The following is a 17,289-nucleotide window of genomic DNA, read 5'->3' on the forward strand; positions in this document are numbered from 1 at the left end:
TGTGTGAGAGAAGCCATGTCTGTGATCATGTGTAATAACGTGTGTGTGTGAGAAGCCATATTGTGATCATGTGTAATAGCATGTGTGTGAGAAGCCATGTGTGTGATCATGTGTAATAATGTGTGTGTGAGAGAAAGAGAGAGAAGCCATGTGTGTGATCAAGTGTAATAGCATGTGTGTAAGAGAGAAGCCGTGTGTGATGTGTAATAACGTGTGTGTGAGAGAGCCTGTGTGATCATGTGTAATAGCATGTGTGTAAGAGAGAAGCCATGAGTGTGATCATGTGTAATAACCTGTGTGTGAGAGAGGCCATGTGTGTGATCATGTGTAATAGCATGTGTGTAAGAGAGAAGCCATGTGTGTGATCATGTGTAATAGCATGTGTGTGTGAGAGAGGCCATGTGTGTGATCATGTGTAATAGCGTCTGAAAGAAGCCATGTGTGTGACCATGTGCAATAATGTGTGTGAGAAACCGTGTTTGTGATTATGTGTAATACCATCTGAGATAACCGTGTGTGTGATCACGTGTAATAACGTGTGTGTGAGAGGGAGAGGAGCCGTGTATGATCGCGTGTAATTGTGTATGTGTGTGTGAGAGAGAGAGAGAGAGAGAAAGAAAGAGAGGGAACAGTACAAAGGAGGATCCCTTTAGAAAAACATTCCAACGTCTTAAGGAGCCAGAGGGCTCATTCACAGCTGCTAATCTCTGTCATGCTTTCCAGCACCACCCCCTCCCTCTCATCATAACTTGTGATCTTAGAGGCAGGAAAGAATTTGAGCCCCTCCCCCAGCCTGACCATCTCTGTTGGTTGCTCGGCCAGGCTCCGCAAACCCAGTTTGAAGCATAGACCCTAGCACCACACAGGAGGTAGTGGGCTCGCAGGAAGGTTCCTCTCCCAGTGGCCATGGGTGGCAACAGTGGGCAGGCTGGTGGCCACATCTATAAATCCCTGGCTGATGATGGCCCCTTTGACTCTGTGGAGCCACCTAAAAGACCCACCAGTAGACTCATTATGCACAGCATGGCCATGTTCGGACGAGAGTTCTGCTACGCGGTGGAGGCAGCGTATGTGACCCCAGTCCTGCTCAGCGTGGGTCTGCCCAATAGTCTGTACAGCATTGTGTGGTTCCTCAGCCCCATCCTGGGATTCCTGCTGCAGCCCGTGGTCGGATCGGCCAGCGACCACTGCCGGTCCAGGTGGGGCCGCCGGAGACCCTACATCCTCACCCTAGGAGTCATGATGCTCGTGGGCATGGCTCTGTACCTCAATGGGGACACTGTTGTAGCAGGTAAGTCGGCTGCACAAGGTGGGCAGGCAGGGATATGTGTCCTAGTGTGTACCTCTGCAGGAGGAGAATATTAATTTGTTTGACCTTTCCTAGAAATTTGTCACAATCGATCTCTCCTAGGTTACAATGAACTTCCCCTTTGACAAATTTGGCCCTGATTCTGTGGTTGGGGAGCCTTTACTTCTAGAAATATCTAAATAAATATCTTTCATTGTGGTGAAGATTTAAAAATAGGATTAAATTTGTATCTATTTTATCAAATCTGTATCTATTTTATCAAATTGAATATTTTTACATATTTATCAATTGAGTTACTTTTTCAGCCCATTATGCTCTATTTAATACTCTTATCAAATTGACCAGCTGCCAAATAGCTCCATAAATATTTACAATAAATCACCTGTGTATCCAAATGAGTTAATTCTGTTCATAGTTTTATGTAGAGCATTTTAATAGGCAGAGGGCATAAGCCCATCAGCTCAAGAGGACCTTTCTGGCATTGCGAATTCCTGACAAAATCAAACCTGAGGGTCGGCATGTTTTCTAGCCATTAATCAGCTACCAATTAATCAGTAGTTGACGGTAGTACAATAAAGTTGCATTGCAAAAAGGATCGCTAAAAATAGCACACATTTTTAGACCATTAACTCTCAAGCCAGCAGAATAGATGATTATGAGGCAGGATAATCAATTACCATTTGTACATACTTCAAAGAAAGCGTAAATGTACAAATGTAGGCTATTTCTGGGAGAATGAACAAAAAGCCTGCAAGCGCTGTTGACTGTAAGGAGGATTACGAAAAGACTGGAGGTGAGAAGCGGCGGATAGGCTTATTGTTCATTTAATTTTATACTGTAATTTTTAAAACGTGTAGATAATCTATGCTATTCTTAAGTTTAAAAAACCACCTGAAACAAGAGAAACAACAATGTATCTTTTATAGGAGACTGGGTAAATGAATTACAGGGTATCCATAGAATGAAAATCCAGCTATTAAAAATTGTAAGGAGCTGAAATTATATGAAGAAAGTTGGTTACTGCGTCAGTGCTATTCAAAGATGTGGCCGCTGACCTGCCCCTCAGCATCAGCAGGGGCTGTTAGACATGCAGTTTCTCAGGCCCACTTCAGGCTCACGAATTGAATCAGAGTCTTGGGAATGGGGCCAGCAATCTGTATTTTAATAAGACGTACAAGTGATAGTTCAACATGCCAAACTTTGAGAAGCACTACATTCAACTACCATTGTACACCTGTGTCTGCATGTGCAGAAGTGAGTAAAAGGAGGCCTCAAAGCCTGACCTTCAGTGGGGCTGGGATTGGAAGCATCTCCCTCAGCTTTTTTTATATAATCGGAATTGTTTGCGATAAGCATGCATACTTTTTTATTTAAAGAGATATTTTATACACCAGAAATTTCACTAATTAAAAGTGTACAATGCAGTGCCTTTTAGTATATTCACAAGGTTGTGCAACCATCACCACTCTCTAATTCTAGAATATTTTCATCACCCCAAAAAGAAACCCATTACCATCAACAGTCACGTCAGCTTTTCTCCTATGCACCAGCCCTAGGCAAGTACTAATTTACTTTCTGTCTCCATAGATTTGTGTTTTACGGACTTTTGTTGCATAATTTTTAAAACCTGAAAAAAAAAAAAAGGTATTTTTATTTGGGAAAAAAAGCAAAATAAAAGCAAGGAAGATGATTTCATGGCAAGAAGTTTAGGTGGAAATTACAAAACACGGATGAATCTAAAACAGGATTTAGGAGACCAATGTTTATTTTTCTTTTAGCTTTGATTGCTAACCCAAGGAGGAAGCTGGTTTGGGCCGTAAGTGTCACCATGATAGGTGTGGTTCTCTTTGATTTTGCTGCTGACTTCATTGATGGGCCCATCAAAGCCTACTTATTTGATGTCTGCTCCCATCAGGACAAGGAGAAGGGTCTCCACTACCATGCCCTCTTCACAGGTAGGGAATATTCCAGAAAGTCTCTCCTTCAGCTCCCCAGACAATGAGGTGCTTCCACTAAAGCCATCCAGTGTCTCTACACGTGGAGTTTTTCGAATGAATGGGTCAGTTGATGGGCTGCTCCCGTCACGCGGGCCCTGTCTCCCCGTGCATTTCTCTGAACAATCAGCTTGTGACTGGTGCTGCAGTTTCTGCAAAGGAAGTTTACAGAAGAGCTTTCTTAAGAATGCTTTGTGGAGACAATTACAACTGAAATGAAAAGAAGCCTTGTGGATTGCGCATTTGCATTAGAGCAGTGGATCTCAAGCATCAGCAATGTAGCATCCACATTCCTTAGGAGGTCATTGAAAATACAGTTGCCTGGGGTCCTTCTCCAGTTATTCTGATTCAGTGGGTCTGATGCAGGGCCCAGACATTTGTATCTTATTTAATAAAGATCCCCGATGATTTTGTGGCAGGTGTCCTAAGAACCACATTTTAAAAAACAAAAAGAGAAACAAACCAAGCAAACAAAAAGCTCCATGTCTTAGAGATTTCTTAGTTATTTCTTGAAAAAGTTCATGCCAGGAGGAAAATGGGGGCTCTCTTGATCTCTTGGGGCTGTTGCCAGCCTACTTTGGTTACTGTTTGTCAATTGTTTAGAGCAATGCTACTCAGAGCACCAGTTAGTACTGTGCTAGAACTAGGCATTGAAATATAAGGTGACAGGAGGATCCTGGTCCAAGATGATTTTTATATCTAAGAGGGGGACTCTGTCAGCCCACCTTGTTTGATTGTCTTCGTAGCCCAGCCAATGCATTTATTTATGTTTTGATGTATTCTGTCTTCTTCTATGGCCAGGTAGGTCCCTGAAAAGCAAGAGCTCAAGTTTTGCTCACAGTTTCTGTCTCTAGAGCTAAGACTGCTGCCTGCCCGTGGAAGCCATTGGAGTCAATATTTGTCATTTGAGCAAACATTTGAGTAGTTGAAAACATGAAGGAGTGAGGCCATTGGAGCACAGTTGGTAGATCCTCCTCTGTGTAGGGAAGGCAGAGGGACAGGAGTGCAGCCCTGTCTGTCACTGGCCCCTGCCCACTATGTCTCCAGATGCTTAAAGGCACCTAAGACATGTCTAGGGCTTGAGACTTCCCCCGCCTCACCTTTGTTCTTTTCTTCCCTTTCCATTGCACTTTCCACCTGTATCTTCTCACTCAGGTTCTCCCACTCCACTGGCCTCCTTCTGTCTCTAGAGTTGGCCCAGCCCATCATACCTGCCCCAGGGTTTGGCATGAGCTCTTGCCCTGCCTGGGACACCCTTCTCCATATAATCCCATAGTCATGCCTTTATTCCACTCGGATTTCTCATCAGATGTCTCTCACCAGTGAGGTCTTTCTTGGCTACCATACCTGACATACCCTACCTACCATACTACTCCTTTTTCTCCTCATCCTTATTGGGTTTGATTTTTCTTTCTAGTGCTTATCACTGCCAGACTAACTGACTGGCTATTTTTTTCTCTATCATCTGTCTCTCTCTCTCCTTCTCTTTTTTCTTTCTGGTTGTCTCTCCCATTTAGAACATCAATCCTAGCTGAGCAGACCTCTTGTTTTGTTCTCTGATGAATCTTCAGTTCTGGAAGTGTCTGCTACATAGTAGGTGCTCAGTAAATACTAAGCAAACATTTCTCAAATACCCCATGTATGCTAATGACCCTGTATTAGATATTTTCACTTACATTATCTCAGTCCTGACAATGGCCATGTGGAGGTGGTGTGATTCCCATTTTTCAGATGTGGAAGCTGATCCTTGGAAGCAGTGGTGTGCTAGAGCTGGCTCATGCTGGCTTGTTGAGAATCAATTGTTAAATTTTAGGAATTCAGTGAACTTGTTGACATCACATTGCTGGCTTGAAACTGGCCGTGATGGGAGTATTAAAACTCTAGAAATTGGCAAAGCTATAAATCATGGCTTTTTTTTCTTGGAGAGCCAGTTGTTAAATATTTACCCAAAGTCCACCAATTGGAGTAGGGGAGGAGGTTCAGTGATTAAGTCACTTGCCCATGATCCATAGCCAGAATATCTCAGAATAAATTCCAACTTCATTTCCCTAACCTGAATCTGACAATGCCTTCTGTCTTATTATAATTTGCTGAAATTAATTACAAAGTCACGGGAGCCTTTCTGGCTTCTGAACTGGATATTGAGTTTATTGATCTATAGGACATTGGACAATGTGGCCACCACTTCCCAGATTACAACTGTATTAGATGTGGCTAAAAGACCTATGCTTTGTTGCCTTGATATTAGAAAACAAAACTCTGTGTTAGGGAAACTTTTCCAAGGCCAATACATGATAGTATTGTAAACCAGAATTAAAATTCTAACCCCCAGCTAACTGAAAGATCCTTCCTCTCGGCCAAGGGCATCCTAAAGTAAATCTGAAATACTAGTTTAGGCCATGATGGGAATGGCTGGTTGGACATGCCTCATTATACCTCTGTCCCTCTGGAGTTCAAGCACAGTTGATCAGCATTAACATTAAAGCAGAAACTTTAAAACTGACAAAACGGACTGTTTGTAGCAATTAGGTATCAACATGACAACAAAGCGGGCCCTGAAAGAAATAGAAGTATTTTACCCCAATGAAGGGGTGGCCTGCCCCTCCACACCTGTGGGCGTTTCTCGTTAGGTGGAACGAGAGACTTGAGAAAAGAAATGAGACACAGAGACAAAGTATAGAGAAAGAGAAAGTGGGCCCAGGGGACCGGCGCTCAGCATACAGAGGACCCACGCCGGCACTGGTCTCTGAGTTCCCTTAGTATTTATTGATAATTATCTTTACCATCTTAAAGAAAAGGAAGTGGCAGGATAATAGGATCATTATAGGGAGAAAGTCAGCAGTAACACATATGAATAAAGTTCTCTGTGACATGAATAAGTTTAAGGAAAAGTGCTGTGCCTTGATATGCATATGTAAACATCTCCATAAACCTTTTTAGTGCATAAAGAGCAACATTGCGCAACCAGCAAGCTGCCTCCAGGCACTTGTTTAACAAAGCACACCCTGCACAGCCCAAAATCCTTTAAACCTTGAATCACCACAGCACATGTCTCTTGCAAGGACAAGGTTGGGGGTAGGGTCACAGATTAATAGCATCTCAAATACAGAACAAAATGGAGTCTCTTATGTCTACTTCTTTCTATATAGACACAGTAACAGGCTGATCTCTTTCTTTTCCCCACACCCCAAAGTACATTTCTTTGATATATTTTGAAATGGCCCTGAAAAGCTGTCTCTTGTGGGGAAAATCTACCTTCTGTACTCCTCACTCTTCCCTTTCCAGTTATTTTCCTGATTTAGGATAGAATTAACTAAAGTGTCTGGCACCTTTTTAAGTCTGATGAGAAACATTTACAATCTATTCTCTCTGAAGCCTGTGACATGGTGTCCTCATCCGTATAATAAGAACCTTGGTTTCCACAACCCCTTATTTTAACCTAGACACTCTCTTCTATTGCTTCCAAGTCTATAGATAAACTCTGTCAACCAACTGCCAATAAGGAAATCTTTGAATCTTCCTATGACCTGGGAGTCCCCACTTTGATTTGTCCTATCTTTCCAGACCAAACCAATGTACATCTTACATGTACTGATTGATGTCTGATGTCTCCATAAAATGTATAAAACCAAGCAATCTGTAGCCCTACTGCCTTAGGCACATGTTTCAGGATCTCCTAGAGCTGCGTCACAGGCCATGGTCTTCATATTTGGCTCAGAATATATCTCTTCAAATATTTTACAGAGTTTGACTCTTTTCATCAACAGTATTTTTATGAGTTTAAGACAATAAACATTTGAGATTTTCTGTTGATATTAGTATACGGTATGGTGCCAGCAAACATCAATAATTTTAATGTTACCTTCATTCAGGCTCTTACTACATCTCATCTGAGCTTTAGTACTGTTGATGGAAAAAAATTAAAATATTTGAAGAAGTTTATTCTGAGCCAAATATGAATGACTATGGCTTGGAACACAACCTCAAGAGGTGCTCAGAACAGTTGCCCAAGCTGGTAGAGTTATAGCTTGGTTTTACATATTTTAGGGAGCTAGAAGTTACAGGCAAAAATATAAATCAACGTAAGGAATACATTGGTTCAGCCCAGAAAGGTGGGGCATCTTGAGGAGAGGGGCTCACAGGTTACAGGTAGAGTCAAAACTTTTTCAATTGGCAATTGATTCAAAGAGTTAAGCTTTGCCTAAAGAGTTGAAGTCAACAGAAAGAAATGCTTGAGTTAAGGAGGATTGTGGAAACCAAGGTTCTTGTTATGTAGATGAAGTCTCCAGATAGCAAGTTTCAGAGAGAAGAGATGGTAAATGTCTCTTTTTGAGTCTTAGAAGGTGTCAGGCTCTAAAAAAAAAAAAAAAAAAAAAAAACCAAACTATTAAGGGAAAGAGGTTCTCTACAGGAAAAAAATTTCCTCCACAAAAGATGGCTTTACAGGGGCATTCAAAAATATATCAAATAAATATATTTTGGGTAAAACACATTAATTTTCTTTAGGGTTTGTTATCTGTCATGTGATGGTATACCAGAGTCAGGTTGGAATTTGGCATCCTATTGCTACAAAGAGTCTGTTTTGTATGGCAGTTTTATGATCTCTGTTTTAATGTTAATGCTGGTTAGTTGTGTCTAAACTCCAAAGGGAGGGGTTATAACAGGGTATGTCCAATACCTCCCTTCCCATCATGACCTGAACTAGGTTTTCAGGTTTCTTTGGGATCCCCTTGGCCAAGAAGGGGTGTCCACTCAGTCAGTTGGAGGCCTTAGAATTTTATTATTGGTTTGCAGTACTCATCCTTTAACTGTTCTCTAGTGTCCAGTTTCTTCCCACTCCAATTGAGCCAACTGATAGCTTCCAGATTCATATTTTTAAAAGTCAAACATGACCAGGACACTTTCCTGCTTGATGAGCTGCAATGGCTCCTTATGTGCCTCCTGGGTGAATAATATTTTCCTAGACAGAGGTTCAAAGCTGCCACAATCTGTTCCCATCCTACTCTCCAAGCTTTACTTCCCATTACTCTTTCCACATTCTCTGTGCTCTGAATACTTTTTCATCATGTTCCAAGGAGCAGCAGGCAGGTCGGTTTTATTCCCTGCATCCCTCACTCCTCTACCCCTGCCTGGCATATTGTAGGTGTTCAAAATAAATACCAATGGTACAAATGAAGGAGCCAGCCCTTCCTTCTTCAGGTTCTGGGTCTTTGCTCACACTGAAGGTTTCTTTCCCCTTTTCTACCTGTGGAGATCTGCTTGGAAATGCTCACTCATTTTCTAGGAACAAAGGCCCTCATTCTCTTCCAAATTGCAGGTATACTTAATTTCTAACTTGGTCGGGGACTAGATCCACAAAATAATCAAAGCACAAAAGTTTATTGAGTAGATGAACATAAAGGTGCCAGTGAGGTAGATAACTCCATCAGGGAGAGACCATTGAGGCTGCAGTTGATCACACATACATCATGAATTTTCATCTCCTCCTGGGGCCTTTATGGTCTGTTTGGGCTGCCATGCCAGAATATCACTGACTGGGTGGCTTAAACAACAGAAATTCATTTTCTTACAGTTCTGGAGTATGGAAATCCAAGATCAAGAGCTGTCAGGCTTGGTTTCTGGTTAGGCCTCTCTTCCTGGCTGGCAGACAGCCTCCTTCCTGCTGTGTCCTCACATGGCCTTTCTTCTGTGCACTTGCACCCTCACTGTCTCTTCCTATTCTTATGTGAACACCAGTCCTGTTGGATTTGAATTAGGGCTCCACCCTTACGATCTCATTTAACCTTAATTACCTCTTTAAAGGCCTTGTCTACAAATTCAGTCCCATTGAGGGTTAGGGCATCAACACAGGAATCTGGGGAGCAGAGGGACACAATTGAGTCCATAATTGAGCCCTTTCACTTTTACCCTTGTTGCCACTGAGTCCAGCTCCTGAAGCTTGGATGGGATGTAGAGGGAGCACACGTGCTTTTCTCTCCCTTCCCTCCTCCCCAATCCCTTTTCTTTTCCTTCTTTGCATAATGAAGATATTCTAGAATTTTGAAATAAACAAGAAAAACACAAAAGGTCTTTTTGTGTTCATAAAAGCAGTTATGGAACTGGAGTATTATGTTCCAATCTAGCTGTTCTCAGGTTCTCATGCAGAATGCTCCTTTTAAGATCTTCCTGCAGGGCCGGGCACGGTGGCTCAAGCCTGTAATCCCAGCACTTTGGGAGGCCGAGACGGGCGGATCACGAGGTCAGGAGATCGAGACCATCCTGGCTAACACGGTGAAACCCTGTCTCTACTAAAAAATACAAAAAACTAGCCGGGCGAAGTGGCGGGTGCCTGTAGTCCCAGCTACTCGGGAGGCTGAGGCAGGAGAATGGCGTGAACCAAAGAGGAGGAGCTTGCAGTGAGCTGAGATCCGGCCACTGCACTCCAGCCTGGGTGACAGAGCAAGACTCCGTCTCAAAAAAAAAAAAAAAAAAAGATCTTCCTGCAGGGAGGAGAAGAAAATCTCTCCCACCCCCCTCACCCCTCCGACCTCCACCCCATCCTTGGAGGGAGGGGCAGTTGGTGGCAAAGGGAAATTTGGCTCACACCCTGAGGAAAACATTTTACCACCTCCCAGCTTAAATAAACAGCTCAGCTCCAAAGGGCTACTTTCTTATAGTCTCTTTCCTGGCCTTTGCCATTTTCCACCTTCCATGTTAGTTGTTTGAATACATTTCTAGTCACACTCATTACACCATAAACTTCTTGAGGGAAGGGGACTATCCAGCGGTAACATACATGTGAGTGAGTGAAAGGATAAGGGATGTGTGAATGAGAGACAATGTTATGTGCACTTTAACGATCTTTTGGGGGGACTGGTACTGCCACCCTAAAATCCAGGTTGATTTCCTTCAGCCCTTCCCCGTGTTCTTGCCCCCTTCCCTATCAGCACTTGGTATATGCTTAAAGAATAGAATGATTAGGAAGGGGTTGGTTGCAAGTCACTAAAGCCAACAAAACAGTGGCTTAAAGACAGAGGCTTATTTTTCTTATGTAACAAAAAGTCTGGAAGCAGGTGTCTGCTGGCTTTCAGTCAGCTGTTAGATGTCAGAGCCAACAATTTCATGTTTCCTTGGCTGCTTTATGGATATGTTGCCTCCTGGATACAAGACAGTTGATGCGAGTCCATAGTTCTTGTTCGTTTAAAGACAGGAGGAGCAGAGAGGAGGGTCAGGGAGAAGGAATGGGGAAGAAGAAGGAGCCTACATTAGCTCTTTAAATGAAGAAAGCAAATCTGCCCTGGAAACCTCCCCTCCCCCACAGTTCTGCTTGTTTCTCATTAGGCAGAATTGGGTTCTGTGAGCATTCAGTGGCCTAAAGAGGTTGAAAAGTGAGGGTTTTGCGGGGAGTTGGTCATGTATCTCCCTAAACCACATTGAGGTTCTATTAGCAAGAAGGAAGGAGTAATTACTATTGAATAGTCAAAGCTGGTACCTATCACATAAAATACAAACACAGTTGAATGTTAGCTTAATAAGAATAATTAAAGACCAAGACTATTATAAGAAAATGAATCAGAGGTTTTAAAGTCCCATATATGAGTAAATAATGAAAGGATAATTATATTTTGAAGTGATATACTTCACTTCTCACAGTTTTACCTGATCTGCACATTTGTTCACTCTCTCCCCTGTATTGTAATTTACAATGTATTTATCTCCCCCTCCTACAAGATTCGTAAACTCCCCCATGAGGGTTTACCTGCAAATTCCCCATGGCTTCTAGTTCATTGCCTTGCTGTTAGCAGGCACTTAAATATGTTAATTGTGTAAAAGGAGACCCCAGGGTTACATAACCCTGTTTATAATTCATGGTTTTACATGACACAACAAATTGCACCAATTAGACAAATATGCTCATTTAATTACGTTCCTTTGTCTCATAACCAGCACTGAAGCCCAAACCTCAGCCAGTGCATGTCTTTGGTCGTACGGGAACAGCTGAGGTTGTGTGGATGGCTCAAAGCAACTTCTTTCCCCGACTAGAAAAACAACTTAAAACATCTTCCTCTTGTAGGACAGTGCATGGAGTCTCTCACTTTGTTTAAGGCTGATTCTAAAGTCCCTGACTCAGTGACAGTGACCGTCGACATTATTCGTAAATATCTCTCAGATTACTCCTAAAATACAATATGCTTTGTTTTGTGTGTACAAACCTGCATATATATATATATATGCAGATTTATCTCTCCTTTAATGTTTACTCCTGAAATTAATAGAATTACCCATACTATTTAAAATGTTACTCTTGTCTTTCTTGTAATCTCTCTCTTCCTCCCTGTGTTCAAAGTGTGAATAGTTGAATTCTGATGAGTCAAATGTGGGATATGTGACCCCACTGTGATATCCTCACTCTGAACGAAAAACTGCATTAAAAGATGAGTGAAAATAACAAGCAGGGCCTTGTCACTCTGCCCTGTCTTTGCATACACGCCAAACTTTCTGAATTTACATGCCCTTGGCAAAGAGATAACTACAGCATTCCGCTTGAAACAAACATTTTCTGGCAAAGGCATGTTCAGTGTCAGGGCCCATTTTGATTTTTCATCAACAGCAAAATATTATTCACCCAAGGAATCCAATCATCCCAGTAAATTGAAATTCTTTTTGTTTGTTTCAGGACTGTAGTTCTGGCCCAGCATTTCCAAATGCTTCATAAATAAGCGTCCAAGGGTTCATTACCAAAATATTTCCCAGCATATTTCTGACATTTTTTGAGATTTTCTAGAGAAAAGACTGTACTGGCTCCTAGGGAGACATTTAATTCCTTTAGCTTCTGTCTTTCATATTTAAAGGCAACTCTACCCTCCTCCATCCCTGGCATATGTGGTAGCCATGGTAGGTTTGGTGGGTCCACCGGCATCTTCTCACCACACAGATCCTTCACTGCTGGGTGCCCCTGAGGCTGTGGAATCCAGTGAGCTAACAGAGTGGTACTCACCAGGGAAGGCTGGAAATTCTTTTATACCCAGGGAGTCTAACCAAGCATATTTCTGCTGCTTGAACCCAAGACTTTACTGTTCTTAGCAGTGGGCTTTCTTGCATGGCGGGAGACTGGGATCAGGCATGACAGAAAAGGCCAGCCCTGTTCAGTTCCTGGTTCCTCCTATTCACTGCAGAGTAGCCTCAGCATTTCTGAACTTTCGTTCATTCACAGGCTTGCAAATCTCTACACCATGTCAGTTATTAACTGCCTTGCAAGGGTCACAGGCACAGCACAAGGAACCCTCTAAAAGGTTTAAAGAGGGTTCCTAAAGAGATGAAACACCAAATGTTTATATTCACTTGATTTCCACTATCTCCACTACGGCTGCAAACATTTTATTTGTAATGACTCAGTGAGAAACTTGCCCCACTACATCTTTGGAAAAAGAATGGGCAACTTGTCAGGTATCAGCTTCTTTTAACTTTTGTTTTTTAATACTTCAAAGTATGCAGAAAAAATGTGAACATGCAACAAATGCTCTAAATAGCAAATGATTAAGGGCCAAGAAAAGAGTCTTAAAAATGAAATTGAAACATGGGACTCTTTGACTAAACCTTTTACACAGTGAAAAGGAGCCATTTCATGTGTGAGACTGTTTTAATCTTTTCTCATTTATGAATCATCTCTAGATGAGTGGTTTTGTTTCATCAAACAAAACCTTTGAAGTTCCACCCGTGGTAGAGTTTCACATCTCCTCATTCGGGCAACTTGGAAAGGATGTGGCCAGGGCAGAAACCAAGGATACAGGGATTTCAGCTTGTGGATAATAAGGGTGATTTATGCAATTTAGGGTGATAGAGTCTCCAAATTGCCATCTCTTTTCCATTCAAATGTGATCAACACAACTCTCAAAGACTCTCAAAGTCAGATTAGAGAAGCGGGAATCTGGGGGACTTTGTCCTCCCTCTTTCCTCTGCTCGAAAGTGCTTTCCCAGGTACCAATCAGCAATTGACTTTTGGCCTCCTTGCTTTGTTACTCTGATTACAAACACACACCCCCAGCCCTGACTCCCATCACAGAGGTACCCATCATTACCTGACATGGTATTATTTTTTCATTTGTTTATTTTTGTAGATCTGAATCAAACAGATCTTATTCAACTTTTTAGAATGAGGAAAACAAATGATATAAAATAAGTCATAAAAAATGCTTTCTTATCCTACTACCTCAAACCATTTTCAATGTCTTATAAAATGCTCACCTAGCAAATATGAAAAGCTTCAACACATTCTTCTTTTGTAACTTCTGCTGCAATAAATGAGATATTAGCAAACATACAAACTTCTTCCATATCAACCATAAAAGTTGGATTACTGAATTACTATATTAACTTGTATGATGTTACTCATATTTTTATTCATACACTTTTAATGAGATCATTGGCAATACATATATTATTTTCTTTAACTTTGTTTTCACGTTAAGCCAACATCTGTTATATAGCCATCAAAAAGTAAATTACACAGGTTTATAGTCCAGTTTAAGCTCTAGCATCTTAGAATCAGCCACTTTCTAACCTTTCATGAAGCCTTCCTGTTTTGCAAAACCGTGATCAGCATGAATTGCAAACATACCTGCTTCAGTACAAACATTTCTCAGGTCTCCTCCACTGAAGTCATCTGAAAACTTCACAATTGCTCCATAATCAATTTCACCATGCTTTGTAATGGGACTTGCATGGATTTTCAATATGTGTAACCTTGCTTGTTCGTTTGGCAAATCAATATGTATTTTTTTTTTCTATCTAATCTTCCTGGATGCAGCAAAGCAAGATCCAGTGTATTTGGTCTGTTGGTAGCCATGATTATTTTAACTCTATGCAGAGTATCAAATCCATCCATTTGATTCAGTAACTCCAAAAAGTTATCCGAATCTCTTTGTCAGCTGAAGTACCCTTGGAAAACTGACAACAATCAATAGCATCTATTGCATCCATAAAAATGATGCATGGTGGATGGTCCCTGGCATAATTAAACATTTCTCTGATCCAATGAGCACTTTCACTAGCGTACTTGTCTACAATAGGACTAGATACAACCTTTAAGAAATTGCAGTCCTGGCCAGGCATGGTGGCTCACACCTGTAATCCCAACACTGTGGGAAGCCAAGGTAGGTGGACCTGGATACCATGGTGAAACCCCATCTCTACAGAAGATATAAAAATTAGCTGGGAAACTGAGTGCGGTGGCTCACACCTGTAATTCCAGCACTTTGGGAGGCCAAAGTGGGTGGATTACCTGAGGTCAGGAGTTTGAGACCAGCCTGGCCAACGTGGTGAAATTCTGTCTGTACTAAAAATACGAAAATTAGCCAGGCATGGGGGTGCATGCCTGTAATCCCAGCTACTCAGGAGGCTGAGGCAGGAGAATTGCTTGAACCCAGAAGGCATAGGTTACAGTGAACCAAGATCATGCCACTGCACTCCAGCCTGGGCAACAGATGAGACTCCGTCTCAAAATAAATAAATAAAAATTAATTAATTAATTAATTAAAAATTAGCTGGGCGTGGTGGTGCACACCTGTGGTCTGAGCCCCTCTGGAGGCTGAGGTGGGAGGATCACTTGAGTTGGGGAGGTGGAGGTTGCAGTGAGCCAAGATTGCAGTACTGCACTCCAGCCTGGACAATAGAGTGAGACCCTGTCTCCAAAAAAAAAAAAAGGAAAAAAATTGCAGTTCAGCTGGCTAACAATAGCTTGTGTGCCAAGAGTGTTTTTCCTGTTTATGGTGGTCCACATGACAAACAGCCTTTTGAAGGTATTATTCCTACATGCTGGAGTAACTGGGTTTTCAAGTGGTAACCCCTCAATTCCTGCATCTATTCTGATAGCCCTCCAATCTCAGAATAAGAAACATCCCAGGATCCTCATGAGACAGGTTATAAATCAGTGGCTCCACCTCTCTTGGTAAATATCTCATGATAGTTAGTGTAGTCCTATCCAAAGCAACTCTTGTTCCTGGCTTCAGCTACTTTTGTGAAGCTGTCGACAACAACTCTCAACATGTCTTGGTCCCTCTACAGCTTTAACAATGAATTGTTCTTCTGTTAATTGTTTAAGCACATTACTCACAATCTGCCCAACACTTTTTAGGGCCTTCAGATCATTTTCAGGCTTTTCATATGGCTTGGTAAATTCTTTGAATTGTTCCCTTAGCTCCTTAAGATGGCCGTCCATCTCCATGCACTCCGGCAGCTTCTTGCAGTAGTCCTGAAACATCTTATCTCTAGGGTCTGCCATGATGAGAAGCACCATTTCTTTATTGTTTGTTGTCTGTCTCTCTAACCATCATATAAGCTCCTCAAGTACAAGAACATTGTGTTTCCTGTTCATTGACCACTATCTTGAATAGTGCTTGAAATATAGAAGGTGGTCAAAAACTATTGGTGGGATGGATATTCAATTTTAAACATTCTCATTTTATCATTGATTAAGCTGTGTTGTTGAGAGGTAAAGTGTCTAACCCAAGGTCACACAGCTGGTTAGTAATAGACTAGGGGCAAAATCAACCAACCAACCAACCAACAAGCCAGCCAACCAACCAGCTAACCAAAGATGTGGTTCATGAGTTAGTCTGGATTCCTCTAAAAGTTGGACCCCAGAGGTTTGTATACAGATGGTTTATTTGGGAAGGGATTCTAGAGAGCAAGAGTAAGGAAATGGTGGAGAGGAACAAGCCAAACAATAAGCATTACAGAGCTGGCTCTGAGAAGGCTTAGGAAGGGCACCAAAGAACTCTCCATGTAGGGGATGAATGAGGGAAGATTAATCCAGTCTGTACTGACTGACTAAGGGTGGTACCATGGGTTTTGTAAGTCCTGAACCCCAGCTGTTTCTGTCTTCCCTCAGGTTAGGCACCATCTAGATGCATTTGTCCAGTGCAAAGCTGGCCAGAGCTGGCTTAGATTTGGTCACTGCAGCAGCTGCTGGAGCAAGGGAGTCAGGTGGGGAACGAGAAGATTTGCTGTGGCTCACAGGAGCTGTCTGACTCAACTGATGACTTCTAGTCCTGAGCTTTTTCATTTTAGCATTTGTGCTCCGTGCTCCCTGGTCACCACTAGGAGGAGTTAAAGCATTTTGCAAAATACTTCACAGTGTGCTGAGCCATTATAACTCAGAACTGGAAATATTAGTTCTGTAGACTTTAAGAAAGCTCAAGACAGCCATAAATGGTTCCAGAACGAGACCAATTAATGCCCGACCTCCTGCACAGACTTTTCTTCCTGGAGTTCTTAATGCTTCCATGGGGTCTGACCAGGAAATGAGGCACCTATCTTCTCTGCTCTTGGATCCCCCAAGCCTTCCAGGGGAAGGCTCCAACTCTAGCTAGGCCCGTCAAGCAGGCAGCAAGACTAACACTGCCTAAGGGATTTACCAATATGTGTGCACGCATCATGAATTCTCTGTCTAGCCTGGGGAGCCTGGTGCTTAAAGCACATTTCCTAATGAATCTACTCTCTATGCCTTTGCAGCCTAAGGACTTTTGGAACTCAGAAGCAAGACAAACCATTCTTGTTTCTCTGCTCTGTACTGTTACATCCTGTCCTCAAAGCAATGAGGCATCCTGGCCCAGTTTAAATGTGAAGGAAGGGCCCAATGAGAGAAAGGGAACCAGGTTTAGAGGCAGGGGGATGGAAACAGTGAACAATATTTTAAACATATTATGTTAGCATCTTTGAAGAGAAAAGTTGCTTTGTAAACCTAAAGAAATATCAGATCAGCTTGTCTGGTCAAGCTCTTGTCTTTGACCAGAGCATATGTATCATTTTTTTTTTTTAATTTTAATTTTAAAATTTTTTTAGTTTTAATTTTTTTTTTCTTTTCATTGGGAACACAACACATGTATCATTTTGACTGATTTTCCTGTACTCAGCCTCCAAGAGGGCAGAGGTCATGTCTGTCTTGCTCATTGATGTATCTCAAGTGTCTAGCACAGTTCCTGGTGAAGGTAGGTGCTCCAACAATTT

The 17,289-nt window shown here is 42.0% G+C and overlaps 1 protein-coding gene and 1 pseudogene across 2 annotated transcripts in view; one reads left to right on the top strand and one right to left on the bottom strand.

Annotated features, from left to right (window-relative positions):
* Positions 1-762: 762 nt before the first annotated feature.
* SLC45A2 (solute carrier family 45, member 2) overlaps positions 763-17,289 on the top strand; it is a 39,842-nt gene continuing 23,315 nt past the window's right edge. For both annotated transcript variants that reach the window (XM_011969125.1, XM_011969126.1), the window contains exons 1-2: positions 763-1,291; positions 3,088-3,264. In XM_011969125.1, coding sequence (XP_011824515.1) covers positions 907-1,291; positions 3,088-3,264 — 562 coding nt within the window. In that variant the 5' untranslated portion in view covers positions 763-906. The remainder of the gene's footprint in view (positions 1,292-3,087; positions 3,265-17,289) is intronic.
* Positions 13,785-15,565, bottom strand: LOC105531235 (annotated as a pseudogene).

Source organism: Mandrillus leucophaeus, unplaced genomic scaffold (genome assembly GCF_000951045.1).
Source record: "Mandrillus leucophaeus isolate KB7577 unplaced genomic scaffold, Mleu.le_1.0 Scaffold873, whole genome shotgun sequence".
NCBI lineage: Eukaryota > Metazoa > Chordata > Mammalia > Primates > Cercopithecidae > Mandrillus > Mandrillus leucophaeus.